Source organism: Nomascus leucogenys, chromosome 2, assembly GCF_006542625.1.
Source record: "Nomascus leucogenys isolate Asia chromosome 2, Asia_NLE_v1, whole genome shotgun sequence".
NCBI classification, from domain to species: Eukaryota; Metazoa; Chordata; class Mammalia; order Primates; family Hylobatidae; genus Nomascus; species Nomascus leucogenys.
In genome coordinates this window covers 37,207,760-37,229,385 of record NC_044382.1, presented here as the reverse complement: position 1 = coordinate 37,229,385, position 21,626 = coordinate 37,207,760, and the positions used below count along the sequence as shown (strand labels likewise).

Here is a 21,626-nt window from a genome sequence, read left to right as displayed (position 1 = left end):
GTGGGGGAATACATGGGCTTTGCCTCTCCCAGAAGGACAAGATTTTGCTGGTTCAAGCAAAGTGGTGGAAACTTCTGAAGTCATGCAGGAAGTTGCTGGGACAGAACGCTGAGGAGTTTTGTATCACTTTGTCTTCCCTGTTGAGTACCATCTGAGCTGTCAAACTTTGCTGCCAAGGGGGCTGAATCAACCTGCAGCACGAAATGAGTGGGGAGGTAGGAAGCTTCTGTGACACAGATTTGCCGCCTGTGTTCCCAAGGTTTCCAGGATTGAGGAGACTCTATAATTGGTTGAGAGCACACAGACTTTTTGGCCAATCAGACTCAGAGCTGAGGTGGGAGATCTGCTCTTCCAGCCCGCCTCTCCTCCTCCAGCTCCCCAGCTCCACTCAAATTCAGCTCCCCTCCCCCCTGCCCACCCCCGCCACTCGGTGACTAAGAAGAACTGCTGCAAGCAGGCAAACCTCCGAGCAGTTTATAAGACGCTGGAAGGAGACATAAGAGACTTCAGCTGCTGCATTCCAAGCCCTGGGTCTACCTTGGAGACAGGACAGCACAGACTTAACTCTCCACAAAGGGACTTCTGGGTCATGGGGCCCAAGACACCCCCACAGCTCGCTGGGAAATGGCAAGTGCTGTGCATGTTGTCCTTGTGCTGCTGGGGCTGGGTGTCTGGGCAGCTTCGTTACTCAGTGGTGGAGGAGTCTGAGCCGGGGACGCTGGTGGGGAATGTTGCTCAGGATCTGGGCTTAAAGATGACAGATCTGTTGAGCCGGCGGCTGCAATTGGGCTCTGAGGAGAATGGGCGCTATTTTTCCCTGAGCTTGATGAGTGGTGCCCTGGCAGTGAATCAAAAGATTGACCGAGAAAGCCTATGTGGAGCCAGCACCAGCTGCCTGCTGCCAGTGCAGGTGGTGACTGAACACCCCCTGGAGCTAATCCGTGTAGAGGTAGAGATCCTGGATCTCAATGACAACTCTCCTAGCTTTGCCACCCCTGAGCGAGAGATGCGCATCTCAGAATCAGCGGCACCTGGGGCACGATTCCCACTGGACAGTGCCCAGGATCCGGATGTAGGCACCAATACTGTGAGCTTTTACACTCTAAGCCCCAACAGCCACTTCTCTCTGAATGTGAAGACCCTAAAAGATGGGAAGCCATTCCCAGAGCTGGTGCTAGAGCAGCAGCTGGATCGTGAAGCCCAGGCAAGACATCAGCTGGTGCTTACTGCTGTGGATGGGGGGATCCCAGCCCACTCAGGGACCACCCTTATCTCTGTCATCGTGCTGGACATCAATGATAATGCTCCAACCTTCCAATACTCAGTTCTACGTGTGGGAATCCCAGAGAATGCACCCATTGGTACTCTGCTGCTCCGCCTCAATGCCACTGATCCAGATGAGGGCACCAACGGCCAACTAGACTATTCTTTTGGAGACCACACATCTGAGGCAGTACGGAACCTCTTTGGGCTAGACCCTAGCAGTGGGGCAATCCATGTGTTGGGTCCCATAGACTTTGAGGAGTCAAGTTTCTATGAAATTCATGCAAGAGCCTGTGACCAGGGACAGCCTGCCATGGAGGGCCACTGTGTGATTCAAGTGGATGTGGGGGATGTCAATGACAATGCCCCAGAGGTGCTATTGGCCTCTTTGGCCAACCCTGTCCTAGAGAGCACACCAGTGGGCACAGTAGTGGGGTTGTTTAATGTGCGAGACCGAGACTCAGGTAGAAATGGTGAAGTGAGCCTTGATATCTCTCCGGACCTGCCATTTCAGATTAAGCCTTCTGAGAACCACTACTCACTGCTCACCAGCCAGCCTTTGGACCGGGAGGCCACATCCCACTATATCATTGAGCTGCTGGCCAGCGATGCTGGTTCACCTCCCCTACACAAACATCTCACCATCAGGCTCAACATTTCAGATGTCAATGACAATGCACCCCGCTTCAACCAGCAGCTTTACACTGCTTACATCCTAGAAAACCGGCCTCCGGGCTCCCTTCTCTGCACTGTGGCTGCCTCAGATCGAGACACTGGGGATAATGCCCGCCTCACCTACTCCATTGTAGGAAATCAGGTTCAGGGAGCCCCAGCGTCCTCCTTTGTGTATGTCAACCCAGAGGATGGACGGGTCTTTGCCCAGCGTACCTTTGACTATGAATTGCTGCAGATGCTGCAGATTGTGGTGGGGGTTCGAGACTCCGGCTCTCCCCCATTGCATGCCAACACATCTCTGCACGTGTTTGTCCTGGACGAGAATGATAATGCCCCAGCTGTGCTGCACCCACGGCCAGGCTGGGAACACTCAGCCCCCCAGCGTCTCCCTCGCTCTGCTCCTCCTGGCTCCTTAGTCACCAAGGTGACAGCCGTGGATGCTGATGCAGGCCACAATGCGTGGCTCTCCTACTCACTGTTGCCACAGTCCACAGCCCCAGGACTGTTCCTCGTGTCTACACACACTGGTGAGGTGCGCACAGCCCGGGCCTTACTGGAGGATGACTCTGACACCCAGCAGGTGGTGGTCCTGGTGAGGGACAATGGTGACCCTTCACTCTCCTCCACAGCCACAGTGCTGCTGGTTCTGGAAGATGAGGACCCTGAGGAAATGCCCAAATCCAGTGACTTCCTCATACACCCTCCTGAGCGTTCAGACCTTACCCTTTACCTCATTGTGGCTCTAGCGACCGTCAGTCTCTTATCCCTAGTCACCTTCACCTTTCTGTCAGCTAAGTGCCTTCAGGGGAACGCAGACGGGGACGGGGGTGGAGGGCAGTGCTGCAGGCGCCAGGACTCACCCTCCCGGGACTTCTATAAGCAGTCCAGCCCCAACCTGCAGGTGAGCTCGGACGGCACGCTCAAGTACATGGAGGTGACGCTGCGGCCCACAGACTCGCAGAGCCACTGCTACAGGACGTGCTTTTCACCGGCCTCGGACGGCAGTGACTTCACTTTTCTAAGACCCCTCAGCGTTCAGCAGCCCACAGCTCTGGCGCTGGAGCCTGACGCCATCCGGTCCCGCTCTAATACGCTGCGGGAGCGGAGCCAGGTGAGGGGCTCGGCGCCGCCCCGGGCGACCCCTGGGGGCGGCACTGGAGAAGCCGCCCGTCCTCATAAGGGATTGAACTTGCATCCACTCCTCTCCGGCCGGCTCGGCCGCTGGCTGCGCTCCACCCGATTCTCGGGATCATTGGACCTTTTGCGCGGAACCAGAGGAGTGGCCGATTAAGGGATGGGGCTCCGAGCACCGGGGGGTGGTGGCGACTGTGGACGAGGGGAGGTGGGACCGACCCCCCACCCCCACACTCAAAAAAGGCTGGGGCCCCCGTCGAGCTTCCGGTGAATTTCGGGCGATTTCCGCGGGTGTCGGGGGTCCCGGGAGGAGGCAGTCACAGATCCACCCCTGCAGCCAGCCTCCTAGGCGCCGGCTCCGGCACGTTTCGCCGGTCTGTAGGTTTCCTTTTCGATTTCTCCCCAACTCCCAGCATCTGTGACTTCGCTGTTACCCTCCCTATCCCCGCATCACCCAACCGCACCTGTCTGCAGGACTTAGTGTGCGCGCGGGGCTCATGCGTGTACTCCCAGCAGGCCACCCCCACGGCCCACACAAGGTGCACGGGCTCGCCACGCCCGGCCAACACGTGCGCGGACGCACGCACACGCCCCTCGCACGTGGGCTTACGCGAATACCAGCTTTCACTGCCACTCGCTCGCGGCCAGGTTCACAGGCCTGTCCCGGCCCACTCGCAGCTCCCCTCTGACGCTCCCTCTGCCGGGCTCAGGGGTAGTCGTAGCTGATTGTGCGCGCCTGAGTGAGGGTCCCAGATCGCGGCCGCCCAGGACCAGGCGAGGACTCCGGAGCCTCCTCTCACCTCTCCCACCTGCGCCCCGGGCTGGGCTGGGTCGCCTGGGGGGCGGCCTGAGCGAGGCGCGGGGCCAGGAGCGCTGGAGCGACTCCCGCTCTAAGTGCTGGGCGGGCGGGACTCTACGACCCTTGGGCCAGAGGTCCAGATGGTCCCGGGACTCCGTCTCAAGGGTGGCGACTCCTCAACCCAGAAGCCTCGAGCAGGCGGACAGGCAGAGCTGCCCAGTGGCCCGAGGCGCGGCAGGGCTCGGCGTTGGGCGAATGAGTGAGCCTCTTTAGGACAGCAGGCCTGGGACTCCAGTGGCACCAGAGGCCCCTTCCTCCCGCAGGAAGTGGAAGCCTAGAGCGCCCTGGCTCTCAACCCCCAGAGGTACAGGCTTTTGGCGCCGTCGTGATCACAGTGTGCCCAGCGATCTAGGGTCAGAGATTTGGAGGTGACCAAACTATCTGAGACTCTAGCAAGTCCTGTCTCCTCTGGCAGATGGAAAGCTATAGGCTCTGCCAGATGCCAGGGTTCCCTTATGTGTGAGGAAACTACAATAGTATAAAACACAAGTTTCCCCAACTCCAGGAGCTTTTATTCAAAATATATCTATGCCTAACTCTGCTCCCAGGACTGTATTTTGAAACACCCCCAGGTGATTTTGATAGCTGATTGAGAGAAACTTACTATATAACTCCTTTGAGAACCTCATCTCATTTGCTCTTCCCACCATTGCTGTTGGCTAGGTACTAACATGCCTCTCATATAACAGTTTCACAGAGGTCAAGTGACTTGCTCAAGTTCACAGAGCAAGTAAGAGAGATTCTAACCCCTGTCTAACTCCAGAATGTGTGCTTTTAATTTCTTGGCACTTGGAACTTTAAAAGCTTGAGGACAGGAGAGGGGAGTTGCCTCTGCTGGGACTTTGCTTCTGCTGGGATGGGGCAAGGGTGGGGTTCCTTCCCTTTTAGGACCTTTCATGTGGGGAAAGTCTTCTGCGGCCCCTCATTTCTGAGCAGTCCCCGCAGCGCAAACTTGGCCAGTTATCCTTGTGTAGGTTGAGTTCCCCCAGCTCCCTTTCCTCCTATCACAATCACTGCATTTCCATGTAGATTCTGCTGTGTCTAAGAATACAGTGGCTGAGGACTGGCCATCCCTGTGCCCTTCTCCATGGCAGCCCCAGAATGGTGCTGGTGACTCCCGATATACCTGGAATGCTAGGTTTCTGGGTTCTGCTCATATCACTGCCACCTGTGAGCCTTGAGTGAGCCACTGGCAGTTCCGGAGCTTCCTTCTCCCTGGAGTAACCTGAGATACTCACACTCTCTGCTTCTGGGAGCAAGTATGAGTATTAATTACCAGCCCACCCCAGAACCAGTGAGGAGGTGGCTCTAGGAGTGCTCCATGAGAGTGTGTGATGGGATAACACATCCCCTGGAAAGACTAGAAGGGACTCAGGAATGAAGTGGCTGGCCAGAGCCCCACACCTTCAGCTAAGTGGGAGATGGCTACAAATCAGCCGCTTGGGAGCCCTGGAGACTTACTTGGCCCTGCTTAGAGGCTGTGGGAGCTGGATCCCTCCTCCCTGCATCCCTTCCATTTTTCTCCGTCTCAGACAGAGCAGCCTTGTTCTCTTCTCCTTAGTCACAGACCATTGTCTGGCACGGAGTTCTAGGGGTGAGAAGTGTCAGGGACTTGGATGCCCTGCAAAGGCCCAATCTGGCATGACTCCCAAATTAATAATGTATTTAGCTGTGGGAAGAGATTCTTGCGAGCCAAGGACCCAGAGAAGGTGTCCCTGTGAATGTGTCACTGCACAACCTGGCACCAAAAGGGTTACCAGGAGCAGCAGCCATCTTGTTGCAGAGGATGCTTTGTTCCCAGCTGAGGAGTTGAATAAATTCATCTAGGGCTGGTAGAATTCTCATTGAAAAGCCTCCTCTGCCACTTTAGGGGGCTTTCTCTGCACCTCTTCCCCCAGTTCCACAGAAGATGCCTTCAGTCCTTAAATTTTGGCTCAGGAGTTCTGACTCTGGGGGCAGGGAGGAAGGGGCCATTTCTTCAGGAAAGGAGTCTCAGCTTGCTCACTGTGGTCAGATGAAATGTGATTTATCTCTTGGTTTCTGGTACCTCAGACCTCTGAGACCTGAGGTGTATTTTGTCTTTGGAGATGAGTCCACCCCTGCCCCCTGTTAGCCCGTTTTCTTCTCTGTGCCCACTCCCCTCCTTCTCTCCCCGCCCATCCCTAGGGGCTCGGGTGACATTCTAACTTCTCACGGGTACTCAGCCCCTTTCCCTCTGTTTTCTCCACAGCAAGCCCCGCCCAACACGGACTGGCGTTTCTCTCAGGCCCAGAGACCCGGAACCAGTGGGTAGGTGACTGATTCTCCAGCCCACCCTCTTCTCTGCGGCATTTTCTCAGGGATGACGTGGGAGGAGATGGGGGAGGGCTCAGCATTTGCTACGAATGGCTTCTCCCTCAGTTTGAGATCCCAGGGAGGTCTTGGTGTGTGGGGGGCTGGCACACAGACCCCGGAAGGAAGAGGCAACTGCCCTGACTGTTCAGGAAGCTCAATTCACATGCTTGCCCCTTCCCTCCTCCCCACGACTGGCACCTTTTCCTATCCCCTGAGGGCACTGTGGAACCAAAGGATGGTCTTAAGCTGGTCTCTGGGTGAAAGTGAGGCTTTCTATGCCCATGTACTGCCTAACCCCGTCCCCTGAGTTGAGCTGGGCTCCATTCTGACCTGGGGCTCAGGCAGAAAAACATTTGACCAGAGAAGGCCATCCACACTCAGCGTCTCCACCAGAGCCTCCAGAGCCAAGGCTGACTGCAGCCTGGGGAGAGTGGAGGCAGCACAGCTGGAGGTGGGACTGAGGAAGGACTGGACGGGGCATGGAGCAGGCCCCCCTCTCCGGCCCCTCCTCCCACTGTCCTCTGCCCCTACTTGTCCTGCTGTCTGTGGGGTCTCCGTGTCTCTGCCCCTTTTTCTTGAGTTTCTGTCTTAGACACTTTCTCTTACCTCTCAGTCCTTCCCTCAGTCTCTATTTCGCTTTGCAATCTCTGCCTCTCCCTCTCTTCTCCATCTCTGTCTTAGCTTCCGTCTTGATTGCTGCACCTCAGCCTCAGTCCCTTTCATTTGTCTGCTTGCATTGATCTGTGCCGCCCACTGTGCCTGCCATGGCATAAGTGCTCAATAAATGTGGAGTGAGTAACTACACAGGACCCTTAGTCTCTTTCTCCTTCTCTGTCTCTGCCTCCCTGTCCTTGTCCTGGACCTCTTTTCTGTTTCTCTTTTCACCATTTCCTAGCGCCTTGTGTTCTTCTATCCCCAGCCTCTATGTTTCTCTGTCTCCCACTATTTCTGCTTTCCTCTCTGTTCTCAGCCTCACTGCATCTCTTTCTTTGTCTCTGTCTCTGTATATCTCTCTGTGCCCGTTGTCTTTTTCTGCCTCTTTCTCTGTTACTCTTTCTTTCTCTCTCTTTTTCTTTTATCCTGTCTTTTTCTCTGAGCCTCTGTCTCTGTCTCTCATTTTTTTGTGCTTGTGGGCAAGCCAGCACACACAACCCCCCACCTACCACCTACCAACACCCCGCTCTCTTCCTTCCCTGCCCTTCACACACTGAGCCTTTGATCGCAGCTCTCCACCACACACCCTCCCATCCAAGCAGCCCCAGCTGCTCATTTCAATCTGGTATGAATTCCTGCTGAGACAGGAACCCCCTGCGGGCTGAAGGGGAGGGAAACTTCAGCAGAAAGACCTTCAGTTGGTCTGAGCAGAGTGGGATAGGCTCTGGGCCAGGCCTCCCAGTTAGAAGTCAGGAGCCTGGAGGAGTCTCAGAGCCCAGGGAGAGAAGCAGGAGCTTGGGCCACCTTACCCTACCTCCTCAATGGTTGAGTACTTGCTGTCCACATTTGCCAAGTTGCTACAGATGCTGAGCTTCCAAGAGTTGTCTCTCCCCATCCTGCAACCAACCAAACCCTTGTTGCCACAAGGACCCAGGAGCTCTTGGTGTATGGCAGAGATTCCAGCTCCTGGGCATGCACAGTCCTGTCACCCATTTTAGGAATGCAAAGCGCTTCTTAGAAGGCCCCTAAAAAGCAGCAGATCAAAAGGCTTGGGCTGCCCTTGCCCTTCCTTTGGCCCCAGCTGTTGTCCTTCTCCCTGCTGGCCTTGCCAACCTTCTCATAAGTTACCCATTAAGTCATTAATATATTCATTCATTCATTTATTCAACAAATATTTATCGAGCATCTACTATGAGCAGGGCCCTGTGCTAAACATCGGGTTATAGGAGTGAACAAATAGACGTGATCCCAGAACTCATAGGCTTCCAGGCCAGCAGAGGAGACAGAAAATTTGCACAAGTAACACTTAAAAAAAAAAAAAAATGGCTGGGCACTGTGGCTCACGCCTGTAATCCCAGCACTTTGGGAGGCCAAGGTGGGTAGATCACGAGGTCGGGGGTTTGAGACCAGCCTGGCAGCCAACATGGTGAAACCCTATCTCGACTAAAAATACAAAAATTAGCCAGGCGTGGTGGCAGGCACCTGTAATCCCAGCGACTTGGGAGGCTGAGGCAGGAGAACTGCTTGAACCTGGAAGGCAGAGGTTGCAGTGAACCGAGATTATGAAAAAAAAAAAAAATCTAGTAGCCACAAATCACTGTTAAGTTCTGAGAGGCAGAGAACAATGTGAGTGTAATGGGGGGAAAGATCAGAGAAGGCTTCCAGGAGGAGGTGACATTGAGAAGTTCTAGGCCATTTATGTTCCCTCTACCTACCTCCACCCCAGGCCATACACTGGCTTTGAAGCAGAATTCACCATTGAACCTGGAAGCCCCACCAACTGCCTCTCATGTGTCCTCTGGGGTGAGAACCTTACCCCTGCCTCAACTCCCTTTTCATCAAATGAGAGGCTTAGTGGCCTGGAATACATGTGGGAGCTCTTGGAGATATGGAGGAGAACGTGCGGAACCTCTCTCTCTCCTCTCTCTGCTTCCTTAGTTAACTTGTGGGAGATGCAACAAACATTTTTTTTGTTTGTTTTTTGACAGAGTCTTGCTCTGTTGCCCAAGCTGGAGTGCAGTGGTGCGATCTTGGTTCACCACAACCTCTGCCTGCCAGGTTCAAGCGATTCTCCTGCCTCAGCCTCCCGAGTAGCTGGGGCAGCAGGTGTGCACCACCACACCCAGCTCATTTTTGTATTTTTAGTAGAGATGGGTTTCGCCATGTTGGCCAGGCTGGTTTCAAACTCCCCGACCTCAACTGATCCATCTGCCTCAGCTTCCCAAAGTGCTAGAATTACAGGTGTGAGCCATCGCCCCCGGCCACAACAAACATTTTTGATTCAGCGGCTCCAAAGTGAAATAAGCGTTAGGATCTAGTCCAGTAACTTCAACTTCTCTCCTTCATTCATTCAACAAATGGTCAGTGAGCACTTTCTGTTGGCCAGGCAGTGTTCTCGATGTGGGAGGCCCCTGCCCTCAAGGAGTTTACAGCGCATTGAAGGAGACAAATATTGACCAAATATTTACAAAAATAAATGTGAGACTGAAACTGTCATAAGTGCTAGGTAGAATTGTATCTGGTGGTGTGGGCATATAATAGGGATTTGATTTAGGGAGCAGGAGGACATCCTGGAAATGAAGTTGTGCTGAGATCTGAAAGACAAATACAAATTAACCAGCTGAAGAAAAGAAGGAAGAGCATTCCAGATGGTCAGGCATACCAGCTTCACTTCAAAGCAGGGCTAGTGTTGAGTTCTTCAGTAAACTTGGTTCAAGTTCAAGCCAGCTCTGGGTCACACTGCCTACACAGAAGGAAGAGCATTCCAAATGGGAAAAGCCTATGCAAAAGCCTTGTGGTGAGGCCTCCTGGGATCAAGGGAATGACAGGGAGTTTTCTCTTTGCTGGCACTGGAGTGAGGGGATGAAGAAGAGAGGTTCCTTTTATTCAGTTTAACCCTGGTTCCAGCCTTCTGTTGATGCCCTGCCTCACTCCCTCCCCACCGTCTTGCCCACTGCCCTCCAGCCTGGTCTGGTCAGACACACCAGCTTCAAAGCAGGGCTAGTGTTGAGTTCTTCAGTAAACTTGGTTCAAGTTCAAGTCAGCACTGGATCACACTGCCTAGACAGAAGGAAGAAGACCTGGCCAGGTGTGGTGGCTCACGCCTGTAATCCCAGCAGTTTGGGAGGCTGAGGTGGGTGGATCACCTGAGGTCAGGAGTTTGAGACCAGCCTGGCCAACATGATGAAACCCCGTCTCTACTAAAAATACAAAATATGAGCCAGGTGTGGTGGTGCACACCTGTAGTCCCAGCTACTCAGGAGGCTGAGGCAGGGAAACCACTTGAACCCAGGAGGTGGAGGTTGCAGTGAGCTGAGATCACACCACTGCATTCCAGTCTGGGTGACAGAGTGAGACTCCATCAGGAAAGAAAGAAAGAGAGAAAGACAGAGAGAGAGAGGGAGAGAGGGAGGGAGAGGGGCAAGGAAGGAAGGAAGGAAGGAAGGAAGGAAGGAAGGAAGGAAGGAAAAAGGGAGAAAAAATGAAGAAGACTTACATTCTTAAGTTCCTGCTTGGCACATGCTTCTCCTCCCCACTGCTATCCCTTCTCAGGTCATCCTTTGGGTGTCTGATCCCAATAGCTGTTGTCTCAAGCTCTGAGCCCAGCAAACCATTTCCCCCTTCTTAGGCTGTAACCCAGGCCCTGCCCTGCAGCTGTCCCCAGCCTCTGCACAAAGAGTCTCCATTTGGTCCCTAGCCTGTTCTCTGATGGCTCCACACTACCATCCCTCCTCTGAGAGACAGTATCCCTGCTGTCTCTCAGTTTGGGCAGTCATTCAACAAACAAATAGCAACTTAATTTTTTTCTGCTTATAAAATAGTACATGCTCATTATAGAAACATGAAAAATAGAAAGGAAAACACCCATCATTTTACAATCTAGGGAGAACCACCACCAGCTATAGTTTAATATGAAACATTTCAAATATGTACAAAAGTAGAGAGAATGGTGTCATGAACCTGTATGATACCACTATCCAGCTTCAACTAATGCCTTATTTTGTTTCACCTACATCCCTACCCTTATCCTGTCCTTGGATTCTTTTGAAGCAAATCTCAGACATCATATAATTTCATCTTGGTCTCCACCATCTTTAACAGATTTTTTTTTTTTTTCTGGAGACAGAGTCTCACCCTCTTGCCCAGGCTGTGGTGCAATCTCGGCTCACTGCAGCCTTCGCCTCCTGGGTTCAAGCAATTCTCATGCTTCAGCCTCCTAAGTAGCTAGGACTACAGGTGTGCACCACCACACACAGCTAATATTTTGTATTTTCAATAGAAACAGGGTTTCGCCATGTTGGCCAGGCTGGTCTTGAACTCCCGGCCTCAAGTGATCCACCCTCCTTGGCCTCCCAAAATGTTGGGATTACAGGTGTGAGCCACCTTGCCCGGCCAGATGATTCTTTTATAAAGTCCACATTTTATATTTGAGTGAGTGTCTCTTAAGTATCTTATGCTCTTTTAATGTAAAAGACTTCCCCTCCATCTTCCATTTTTGCAATTTATTTGTTGAATCTTTACCTTTTCATATATATCTTTCTAAACTTTTCTTTGTGTAATCAAAGAATATGCATGAGCTTCATTTTTATTTTTATTTTTATTTATTTATTTATTTATTTATTGATACGTAGTCTTGCTCTGTCACCCAGGCTGGAGTGCAGTGGCGCAATCTCGGCTCACTGCAAGCTCCGCCTCCTGGGTTCACGCCATTCTCGTGCCTCAGCCTCCAGAATAGCTGGGACTACAGGCGCCCACTACCACGCCCGGCTAATTTTTTTGTATTTTTGGTAGAGATGGGGTTTCACCGTGTTAGCCAAGATGGTCTCAATCTCCTGACCTCGTGATCCCCCCGCCTCGGCCTCCCCAAGTGCTGGGATTACACGTGTAAGCCACCGCGCCCAGCCAAGCTTCATTTTTAAAAAATCTCATTCACCTAAATAAATTGTTCACAAACTTGTCACACTTTCATGTGACACTTTATTCACATATTAAGAACTGTTATTCCCAGTCATACGGTACATTTCCTACTAGTTTTTTAAAAATAGCAACTGAGGCCATACTGTCCAACAGAATTATAGCTTTTTTCTTCTTTGCAGTGTATCATGAGAATTTCCAGATGTCTTTCAAAATTCTTCCCAAGTCATTTGCAGAGTAACTCCTCTTATGAATGTACATATTATTTTACAGAATAAGTCCTCATATGAATATACATTATTATTTTTCTAATGCTAATAGGCTTTTGCTACATTAGAAAACATACACATTCATTTACATTTTTTTTTTTTTCGAGACAGAGTCTTGCTCTGTCTCCAGGCTGGGGTGCAGTGGCGCCATCTCGGCTTACTGCAAGCTCCGCCTCCCGGGTTCAAGCGATTCTCCTGCCTCAGCCTCCTGAGTACCTGGGATTACAGGCACACGCCACCATACCCAGCTAATTTTTGTATTTTTAGTACAGACGGGGTTTCACCATGTTGGCCAGGATGGTCTCAATCTCTTGACCTCGTGATCCTCCTGCCTCAGCCTCCCAAAGTGCTGGGATTACAGGCGGAAGCCACCGTCCCCAGCCTCATTTACATTTTAACACAATTAAATTCAGGCTGTTGTCAGGGTGACTTCCTGGATTTCTCAGTTTTTTGAGCATGATGTAGGGAGTATTTTATTATAGTCCAGTCTATGGGATATTCCCTTCACACACACACACACCCCCCAAACTCAATAGGACCAGAACCATATTCATCATCTCTTAAATCCTAGGTCCTGTCACAGGCCACTGCTTGGAAAATAGTTGACTAAATGTAGTCCATTTCTTCCATTTTTACTTTTCACTATTCCCCAAATCCTGGAAGAGTCCCTTATATCTGCTGCTGGGGCTCCAAGGCCTCCGTGCTGAAGCCCAGTACATTGTTGTGTATAAGATCAAAGGCCCTGGAATCATATTAGGCTGGCTTTCAGGTTGCAACTCTACCAGTTCCAGCTGTGTGGCTCTGGTATAGTCTCTCAACCTCTCTGAGCCCTGTTTTCATCTGTTGGAAAATATAGATAATCACAACACTTATCTGCAGGGTGGTTCTGAGGATAGAAAAGACAAATATATTACCCAGTCAGCTCAGAATAGGAAGCTGTCAGTAAATGGTTAAAAAAGAGGTCTCTCTCCCTCTGCTCATCTCTTACCCAGCTTCACATAATTGGCAGCCCACCCACCTGTTTGGCCCTCAACCTTCAACCGTTTCCCAGGACTCCTCCTTACACTCCTAACCATCATGGTTCCAAGCCCACTTTTCCACTCAGCTTTATTCCCTCAACACCACTGCTCCCCATGACAGGTCATCCTTCTAACCTCTGGCATCTGGTCCCGTTGTCTCCCTAACAACCCCATGCACTCCTCCCTGCAACCCCCCGCCCCTCGTTTGCCCGCTGTCCCTACTTTATTCCCATTAGTCCCCTTCACCTGGGGCTGAGAACACCTGGCCTTGACCCTGCACCCTCAGCCAGGCCCAGGGAGAGCTCAGTCGGGCTGGAAGTAAGGACCCCAGATGTTGAGTTGAGGAATTTAACATTAATACAATAATATAGAATCCACCAGCAGATTTTCATAAATGTTCTGTGTGTTTTTTTATCCTTTGTTTTTTAAATCCAGGATTTCATCAAGGAGCATAGATTGCATTTGGTTGTCACGTCTTTCGTCTCTTTTTATCTGGAGCCAGCTCCCAGTCTTTTTATTTTTTTAATGACATGGATATTTTTAAAGAGTCCAGGCCAGTTGTCCTTTAAAATGTCCCCGAACCTGGATTTGCTGGCTATTCTCTGATGGTTAGATTCAAATTACACACCTTGGTAGGAATACTTCCCGCAGCATCATGCTTGGACTCATCTAACATCAGCCTGTCCCCCTATCAGTGATGCTGAGTTTTTTGTGTGGTTAAAAACAGTGTCCCAGATCTCTCCATTATAAAAATATATTTTTATAAAGGTATTTAAAGATATTTGTGAACATATAAGTAATCTGTGGATGATACTTTGAGATAGGCGGCAACCCTTCATGCAATTTTAGTATTCCCTGATGATCCTTGCTTGTATCTGTTTTTACATCAGTGATTACAAAGTGGTGATGTTCTGTCATTCCTTCTACATGTATTTGCTGGTATTCTTCTGAAAATTACCTGGATAATTTCTTCAGATTTAAATTTACTGTCTTTTCCTCAGGGAAGCCTGGACTGGCTGAGCTGCCTAACCCTGCCACTCTCTCTTTTTTTTTTTTTTGACAGGGAGTCTAGCTCTGTTGCCAGGCTGGAGTGCAGTGGCAACCTTCACCTCCTGGGTTCAAGTGATTCTCCTGCCTCAGCCTCCCAAGTAGCTGGGACTACAGGCATGTGCCACCACGCCCGGTTATTTTTTTTTTTTTTAATATGTTTTAGTTGAGGCAGAGTTTCACCATGTTGGTCAGGATGGTCTCGATCTCCTGACCTCGTGGTCTGCCCGCCCCTGCCTCTCTTCACACCCTCTGGTAGCCCCTGACACAGCCCATGGCAAGTATCACAATTGCAATTACTCTATTGTGTAATTATTTAAAATCAGCCTCTCAGTGCCCACCATGAGCACCGTAAAGATGGACGATTTCTATCATATTCACAGCCATAACCCCAGCACCTAGCTCTGTGTCTGGTACATAGTAATTGCTCAAGAAATAATTGTTGGAGGGGCGCGGTGGTTCACGCCTGTAATTCTAGCACTTTGGGAAGTGGAGGCGGGTGGATCATGAGGTCTGGAGTTCGAAACCAGCCTGGCCAATATGGTGAAACCCTGTCTCTACTAAAAATACAAAAATTCGCTGGGCATGGTGGCATGTGTGCACCTGTAGTCCCAGCTGCTCAAGAGGCTGAGGCAGGAGAATCACTTGAACCTGGGAGGCAGAGGTTGCAGTGAGCCAAGATCGCGCCACTGTACTCCAGCCTGGGTGACAGAGCGAGACTCTAGCTCAAAAAAAAAAAAAAAGAAAGAAAGAAACGAAAAGAAATAATTATTGAATCAATGGAAACAGAATTACAACTCTTCCCACTTTTGGGAAGGAGAATTGAGATTCCTGCTTTCCCCTTCAACCCTAGCTTTATGTTTGTTGTGATGGTATAGAGGTCACACATGGCAGCCTTGTGTCTGTTCTTAGGCTGAGTTCATCTACTTAGGGACGGGGAATCCCAGATTGGGCGAAACCAAAAGCAGGGACAGACCTTGGAAAAATTGTAAAGCAGTTCTTGGTTGTGCTCACCCACCATGACAAAATATGCACACACACACAACACACACACACACATTTTCATGCCTTCAAGGCCTACCCTACAGCCTTTCCCAAGGTGCCAAACCCTTCTTCTTACCTTACAGTCACTTAACTGTCCCTGCTGGCCTCTTCCCACTCATTCAGGCAATAAATATTTATTGAAAAACTTCTCTGAGCCAGATGGTGCCAAACAGTTACCTAAAGGGCAGACTGTGTGTGTGTGTGTGCCAGGGCTGTTTCCTGCCAACGCTTCCCTGCAAATTGAAATAATTTCATCCTTGGAAATTAGAAAAAATCATGGAAATTGTCACTGTGGGAAAATTCCAAGTAGAGCTGAACCTTCTAAGAAGTAGAGAATTCTTCTTATGGTTTAGTGTTTTTTAAAATTATGAATCATTTCATGTTTTTTCAACACTCGGAGTTTCTAAAAGTCTCAATTAGGTCCAAATGCTAGGCTTTGTGCCAGGTGCTTCAGTAGGAAGCAGGTGGAGTCCCCGCCTCACAGAAGTCAGTGTGGTGGAGGAACAGACAGGCACAACAACAGTTGCAGTGTGACTAGTGCCATGTGGGGCAGCCGCTGGGATGGGAGGACAGTGGAGGCACCTGCCCAGTCTGAGTGGATCCCCTCTGATACATTTTATTCGTGTCATCATGGCGAATGTTGGGGGACTGGCATTCTAGGGAACACCATCTGCCCAGGATTCACAGCAAGAGGGAACTTGAGGGATAGGAAAGTGCACCTTGGAAAAGGTTTGATGATAGAGTGTTTGAGGGCGGGGCTTGGGGGTTCTTGTAAAATAGGAGGGGCAGGTTCTTATAGGGCTGTGGATTTTACTCTGAAGGCTTAGGAAGCCATTGAATTTTAGAAATTTCTTCTCCCTGGCCGGGCGCGGTGGCTCACGCTTGTAATCCCAGCACTGTGGGAGGCCGAGGCGGGCGGATCACAAGGTCAGGAGATCGAGACCACGGTGAAACCCCGTCTCTACTAAAAATACAAAAAAATTAGCCGGGCGTGGTGGCGGGCGCCTGTAGTCCCAGCTACTCGGAGAGGCTGAGGCAGGAGAATGGCGTGAACCCGGGAGGCGGAGCTTGCAGTGAGCCGAGATTGCGTCACTGCACTCCAGCCTGGGCGACAGAGCGAGACTCCGTCTCAAAAAAAAAAAAAAAAAAAAGAAATTTCTTCTCCCTGCTCCAGGGTCTCTTGGGGCCTCCTACATCTCCCCCTAGGTACTTCCTAGGTCCCCACTTTTTCTCTAGCTCTGGAACATTCTCTTCCATTCCCACCTTCACAGTCCTCTGGAGAAGTTCTGATCTCCCTCACTGTGACAGGAAGCCAGGCTCTCTCATGGTGGGTGGGGGAATGCCCTATGTTCAATGCATCGGACCAGCCTGGCCAACATGGTGAAACCCCGTCTCTACTAAAAATACAAAAATTAGCCCGGCACGGTGGCAGGTGCCTGTCATTCCAGCTACTTGGGAGACTGAGGCAGGAGAATCGCTTGAACCCAGGAGGTAGATGTTGCAATGAGCCAAGATCGCACCACTGCACTCCAGCCTGGATGACAGAGCAAGACCCTGTCTAAAAAAAAAAAAAGCATCGGAGACAGCAAAGAGCTGGTTTGGGGGACTGACTTGTGGGATTCTGGCTTCTAAAGGATTGTAGAAGTGCCTCCTACCTTGCTGAGAGAAACAGGTCTTGGGCATGGGGTAGGGTTAGGGTACTAGCTTTGGGAGCCCTGGGAGAGGACGGGAGGGGCATGAGCTGTGCTGACCTGGGAGTCTGTGCTCACCATCCTACTCTCTCCCCAGCTCCCAAAATGGCGATGACACCGGCACCTGGCCCAACAACCAGTTTGACACAGAGATGCTGCAAGCCATGATCTTGGCCTCTGCCAGTGGTAAGTGGTGTCAGTGTGTGTATGGAAGAGTGGGAGACCTGGGGTTCTGGGGTGCATCTCACAGCCACCATGCCCGCGGACTGGATGTCAAACCTGTGTAGTTTCTCCAGATCTTTCGGCAGGTCTGAAAGGACCCACAATTCCAAACATAAAGCCTGGAACTGTGGCTAAGGAACAGCAGAGGGGTTGGGGGTCCTGGGATGCCTGGAGAACAAGGAAAAGACTCATGGAGGGAATAGTGGTTACAAGTCTAGCTCTGGAGTGGGACAGTGTAGCTCAGGTCCTAGCTCTGCTACTATCCTTGGGACTTGGATCAACTTGCTCAATCTCTCTAAACCTCAGTTTCCTCAGCCTAGAAAGTTGAGACAGGGACCCCAAAGGGTTGTTGTAGAGATTAAATGAGATGATACCACAAAGCATAGAGTTCTGGGCCTGGCGCTTAGAAGCCCTCAAGCAATGAAAGTGGGTGTAGAAATCCCCAGCAGAGAGAACACCTCCTCTTTATGCGAGGCTCCTCTTTTGCTGCCCCTAACTCCAGAGTAGGATTCTGGTTTTCCCATAAGGTTGACAAAGGTCTTCCTTTGTAATAGAGATTTGGCCAGTGGTGGTTGTCCCTGAAGAATCACTAGGGCCCAGAGCAGGAGAAAAAGAATATCATTTGTCCTTAAGAGCATAGGCTTAGGCTGGACGCGGTGTCTCACGCCTGTAATCCCAGCACTTTGGGATGCTAAGGCGGGAGGATCATGAGGTCAGGAGTTCGAGACCGGCCTGGCCAACATAGTGAAACCCCGTCTCTACTAAAAATACAAAAATTAGCTGGGCATGGTGGTGTGTGCCTGTAATCCCAGCTACTTGGGAGGCTGAGGCAGGAGAATCGCTTGAACCTGGGAGGTGGAGGCTGTGGTGAGCAGAAAATCGCGCCACTGCACTCCAGCCTGGGCAACAGAGTCTCGCTTTGTCTCAAAAAAAAAAAAAAAAAAAGAGCACAGGCTTTAGAGGCAGGCCAGTCTGGATTCAAATCCTGGCACCACCACTTAGCAGTGAGTCCTTAGGTAAGTTATTAAACCCCTCGGTTTCACTTACTATTAATGGGGCACAGTATTAATGGATCTCATTGTTGTGTTACCAGGGCCAAATGCAAGTCCCTCAGCACAGGATTGGCAGAGAGTAAGGGCGCAATATATTATTATCTTTGCTGACCCAAACCCATTTTTTACTGTGTAGAAAGCAGAATTAGAATAATGCCTATTAATAAAGACTAGCTTCTGGAGAAGCAAATCCTGGGCTTATAAGGAGGCTGGCAGAGGATCAAGGCATTGCCCTATATCATGAACTGATAGCCGTGCCCTCCAGCACATCTGGAGGACTGGTAGGTAGAGAACCAGGTGAAATCACAAGAAGCACTGTCATCACACCTGGGCACATGCTAAACAAACTTTAGGGGCCTCCTGTCAATGAATCCTCTCAATAGCTCTGCAAGGCAGGTCTGATTTCTCACATTCGACAGATGAGAGAACCGAGAAGGCACTTGCCCCAGGGTCCCCAGTTTTGAGCTGCCAAGCTGAGGTTCTAACCTGGCTCAACTCCTAAGTTTATGCTCTTTCTACTATAGGGACCATGGCTGCCTTTGGATCCAGCCTCGGCTTCTCTATTACCTGAGCGGGACGAGAGGCTGACCTCTTCCTCAAGCGCTGCTGTATTCTTCCAGATCAGGGTTGCCAGATAAAATACAGGATGCCCAGTTACATTTGAATGTCAGATAAACAGCAAGTACCATTTCAGCATAAGTCAGTCTCAAATGTTGCATGAGACATAATGTACTAAAAAAAAAAAATGCTCATTGTTTACCTGAAATTCAAATTTAACTGGGAGCCCTGTACTTTTATTTACTAAATCTGGCAACTCTACCCCAGATGTCTGTGAGGTTAAGTGGGGCCAGGCCTGTGGTTGATGGAAGGACAGAGAGAGAGGTGGCAGGGACTGCTGGCCTCCTGAGGCAGAGCTGTCCCAGGTCTGGTGGGGCTATGATTCCAGAGAGGCCAGAGACTGAGTATGAAAGTGGCCGGCGGCTGGGTCTGAGGACGTGCCAAGTTGGGCTCTTGAGGGAAATAAACAGGTATATTTAGCTGTTGTGGCCTTGTGCCCTGAGGCCAGGAAGCAGCTTTTTAGCCTAAATCCAGATGTTAAAAACAGAAATGAAATCAGTATTTATGGCCCCAAACCCTCCAAGCAAGTCATGCAGTTCGTTCCCCTGTCAAGGCCTCCCTCCTTTGGCCCACACAGGGCCTGACCCTAGTCTAAGCCTACGCCCTGGGGAATGGACCCTGGGGGTGGAGGTGGTGGGTCAGGCCTTGCTCTCACTTTCACACCCGCTTCCTAGCCCTGAAACCAGAGAGGTTCCTGAAGTCCAGCCCAGCCAGGCCTGTGGGGCTGCTGAGAGGGGTTAAGTAAGAGGGAAAGTAAAAACCGACACTTGGGAGGAGGCTTTTAAAATAAACATCTGGGGGGAGGGATGCTCCCAAGGAGGCTGCGGTTTGCAGCTCAGCCAGCTGTGTTCCAGCTAATCAGGCCTCCCTGGGCTACTCTGGAGTTGCTGCCTCGGCCCTGGGATGGGGTAGGTTAAGAGGACAGGGGGAGGTCAGGGAGCTGGGGGCTGAGTTTCCCTGAGTAGAGCCTGGCACAGGAGAGGAGGCATCACCCCCACCTCGTCCAGGCCAGAAGATGTCCAGCTTCTTGAGGCTCTCCTAAGTCTGCCTCTCCTTGGACCAAGAGAAAATCCCGGTCCTTGACCAAGGTGGGCCTTGCCGCGAGTGGGGTGTAGAGGGAGGGGCACTGGAGAACTGATTGTACAGAAAGTCAAAGCTGGCAATCCAACTTCTTCCCCTCAGATTTATAGATGGGAAAACAGGCTTGAGCCACGCAGAGACTTGACCAAGCTCACACAGTCCCTTAGTGGCAGAGCAGAGCAGATATTCTCTTTCTTTTACATTTTAGATTTCCATATCTCCTCTCCCTCCTGGTCCAGCCCAACCTCAGGGCACCCCCCACGAGGTGGGCGAGGATGGCTTTGTCACTTGCACCCACTCGGGGTGCTACTCAGAGATCGTGGGTGCACATAGGACGTGGGTGGGCCGAGCTTCTAGCTACTCCGTCAGGCCCTTCCTGTCATTCTGTTTCTGCCTCCCTTCTCCCTGCTTCTCCGTGTTCCTCCTCATTCTTTTCTGTGTGCAGGGAGACTACACCCCCCACCCCGCTCTTTCTCTGGCGCCTCTGAGGTCCCCCCTCTAGCCCCTAAATCACTCTGGAATCCTGGCTCTTTGAAGCCAGATCTGGGCCCCCCTCCCCTACTCCTTCCATTCCCAGGCTGGGAGAGGCTGAAGAGGCTGACGGCTGGAGGGGAGGGGGCGGGGCGGTGGCGGACCTGGCTTCCTTTTGGAGTTAATTAGGGAAAACAGAGAAATGTCAGGGGAATGAAAGGGCTGGGGGTGGGGGCCCGCTGGGGTAGGAGAGGAGGAAGTGGGCAGCTGCTCCCTCCCACTCAACCCCTCTCCCCCGCCCCCAGAAAGCTCTCAGCTCCGGGGATTTGCGACACGAAATGGAGGCTGTAGAAACCTGAGCGCTGGTGCGTGAAGAGAAAAACCGAGGCGCATCCCGGCTCGCCCCTCCCGTGTGCCCTCCTCCTCTTATACCGGCTTGAAAAATATTTCCTGTCTGTCTATTTCTCAATCCCTGGTTGATGTCCCAGGATTACTCAGCCTCTCCGGCTTTAGTCACTCTCTACCCGCTCCCAGGGTCCAGGGTGGGGAAAGAGGGAGGCTGGGAGGGAAGCTCTACTGCCAGCTGGGCCCGGGCTGGTCTGGGCATCCCTGAGGTTTTAACTGTCTCCTAACCACAGAGGATCTCAGGGCCTCCAGCAGCGAGCCCCAATGAGTCAAACTCCTGTTTCCTCCTCTCCCACCCCCGACCCAGTCAGGGCAGGTGAAGGGTAGAGGTGATGGCATGCTGGATGATGACGGTGTTGATGATGTGTTGCACAGGATGAAGCACCATCTCATTTAGTCCTCGCAGCAGCCTTCACGGTGCAAACAAGTCAGCTGGCAATTCCGAGAGGCTGCATTCTAAACAAGGTCCTGGGTGATGCTGAGCCAGGGCCAGAGTGTGGACTTCTGTGGGCCCCAGTTTCTTCTGTACAGTGGGACGTTGGGCTGGAGGTGCTCTCTGATGTCACCTGGCTGTGACACTCTGAGCCTGTGCCTAAAGTGTCCCTGAGATGTCTAGTCCCCGAGACCAGCATCTCCTCAGCTTCATAGAGCAGGGCTCTTCTCCATCTTCTCTCTACCTCCTATTCACTCAGAACAGGCATAAGGTCCAAGCTGCTGCTGCTGGTGGTGACTGACTGTCCCTTCCAGCACACGCTTAGGTACACTTGGGCCTGAATTCCCCTCTAACAAATGCTACCTGGTATGGCCTCGGTCCTTCTAAGCCTTGGTTCCCTCATCTGTAAAATGGGGGTCACATACCTGGCTGGGCTGTTATG

General features: G+C 51.4%; 1 protein-coding gene across 23 annotated transcripts in view; it reads left to right on the top strand.

Annotated features, from left to right (window-relative positions):
- The window catches only part of LOC100590761 (protocadherin gamma-C4), a 181,074-nt gene that overhangs the window by 156,518 nt on the left and 2,930 nt on the right, over window positions 1–21,626 (top strand). For 22 of the 23 annotated variants that reach the window (XM_012504808.2, XM_012504806.2, XM_012504805.2 and 19 more), the window contains 2 exons: window positions 6,162–6,220; window positions 17,001–17,089. In XM_012504808.2, the coding sequence (XP_012360262.2) occupies window positions 6,162–6,220; window positions 17,001–17,089 (148 nt within the window). Of the gene's footprint in view, window position 1; window positions 3,050–6,161; window positions 6,221–17,000; window positions 17,090–21,626 lie in introns of those variants that run through there. The other variant, XM_030827486.1, reaches the window with a different exon arrangement.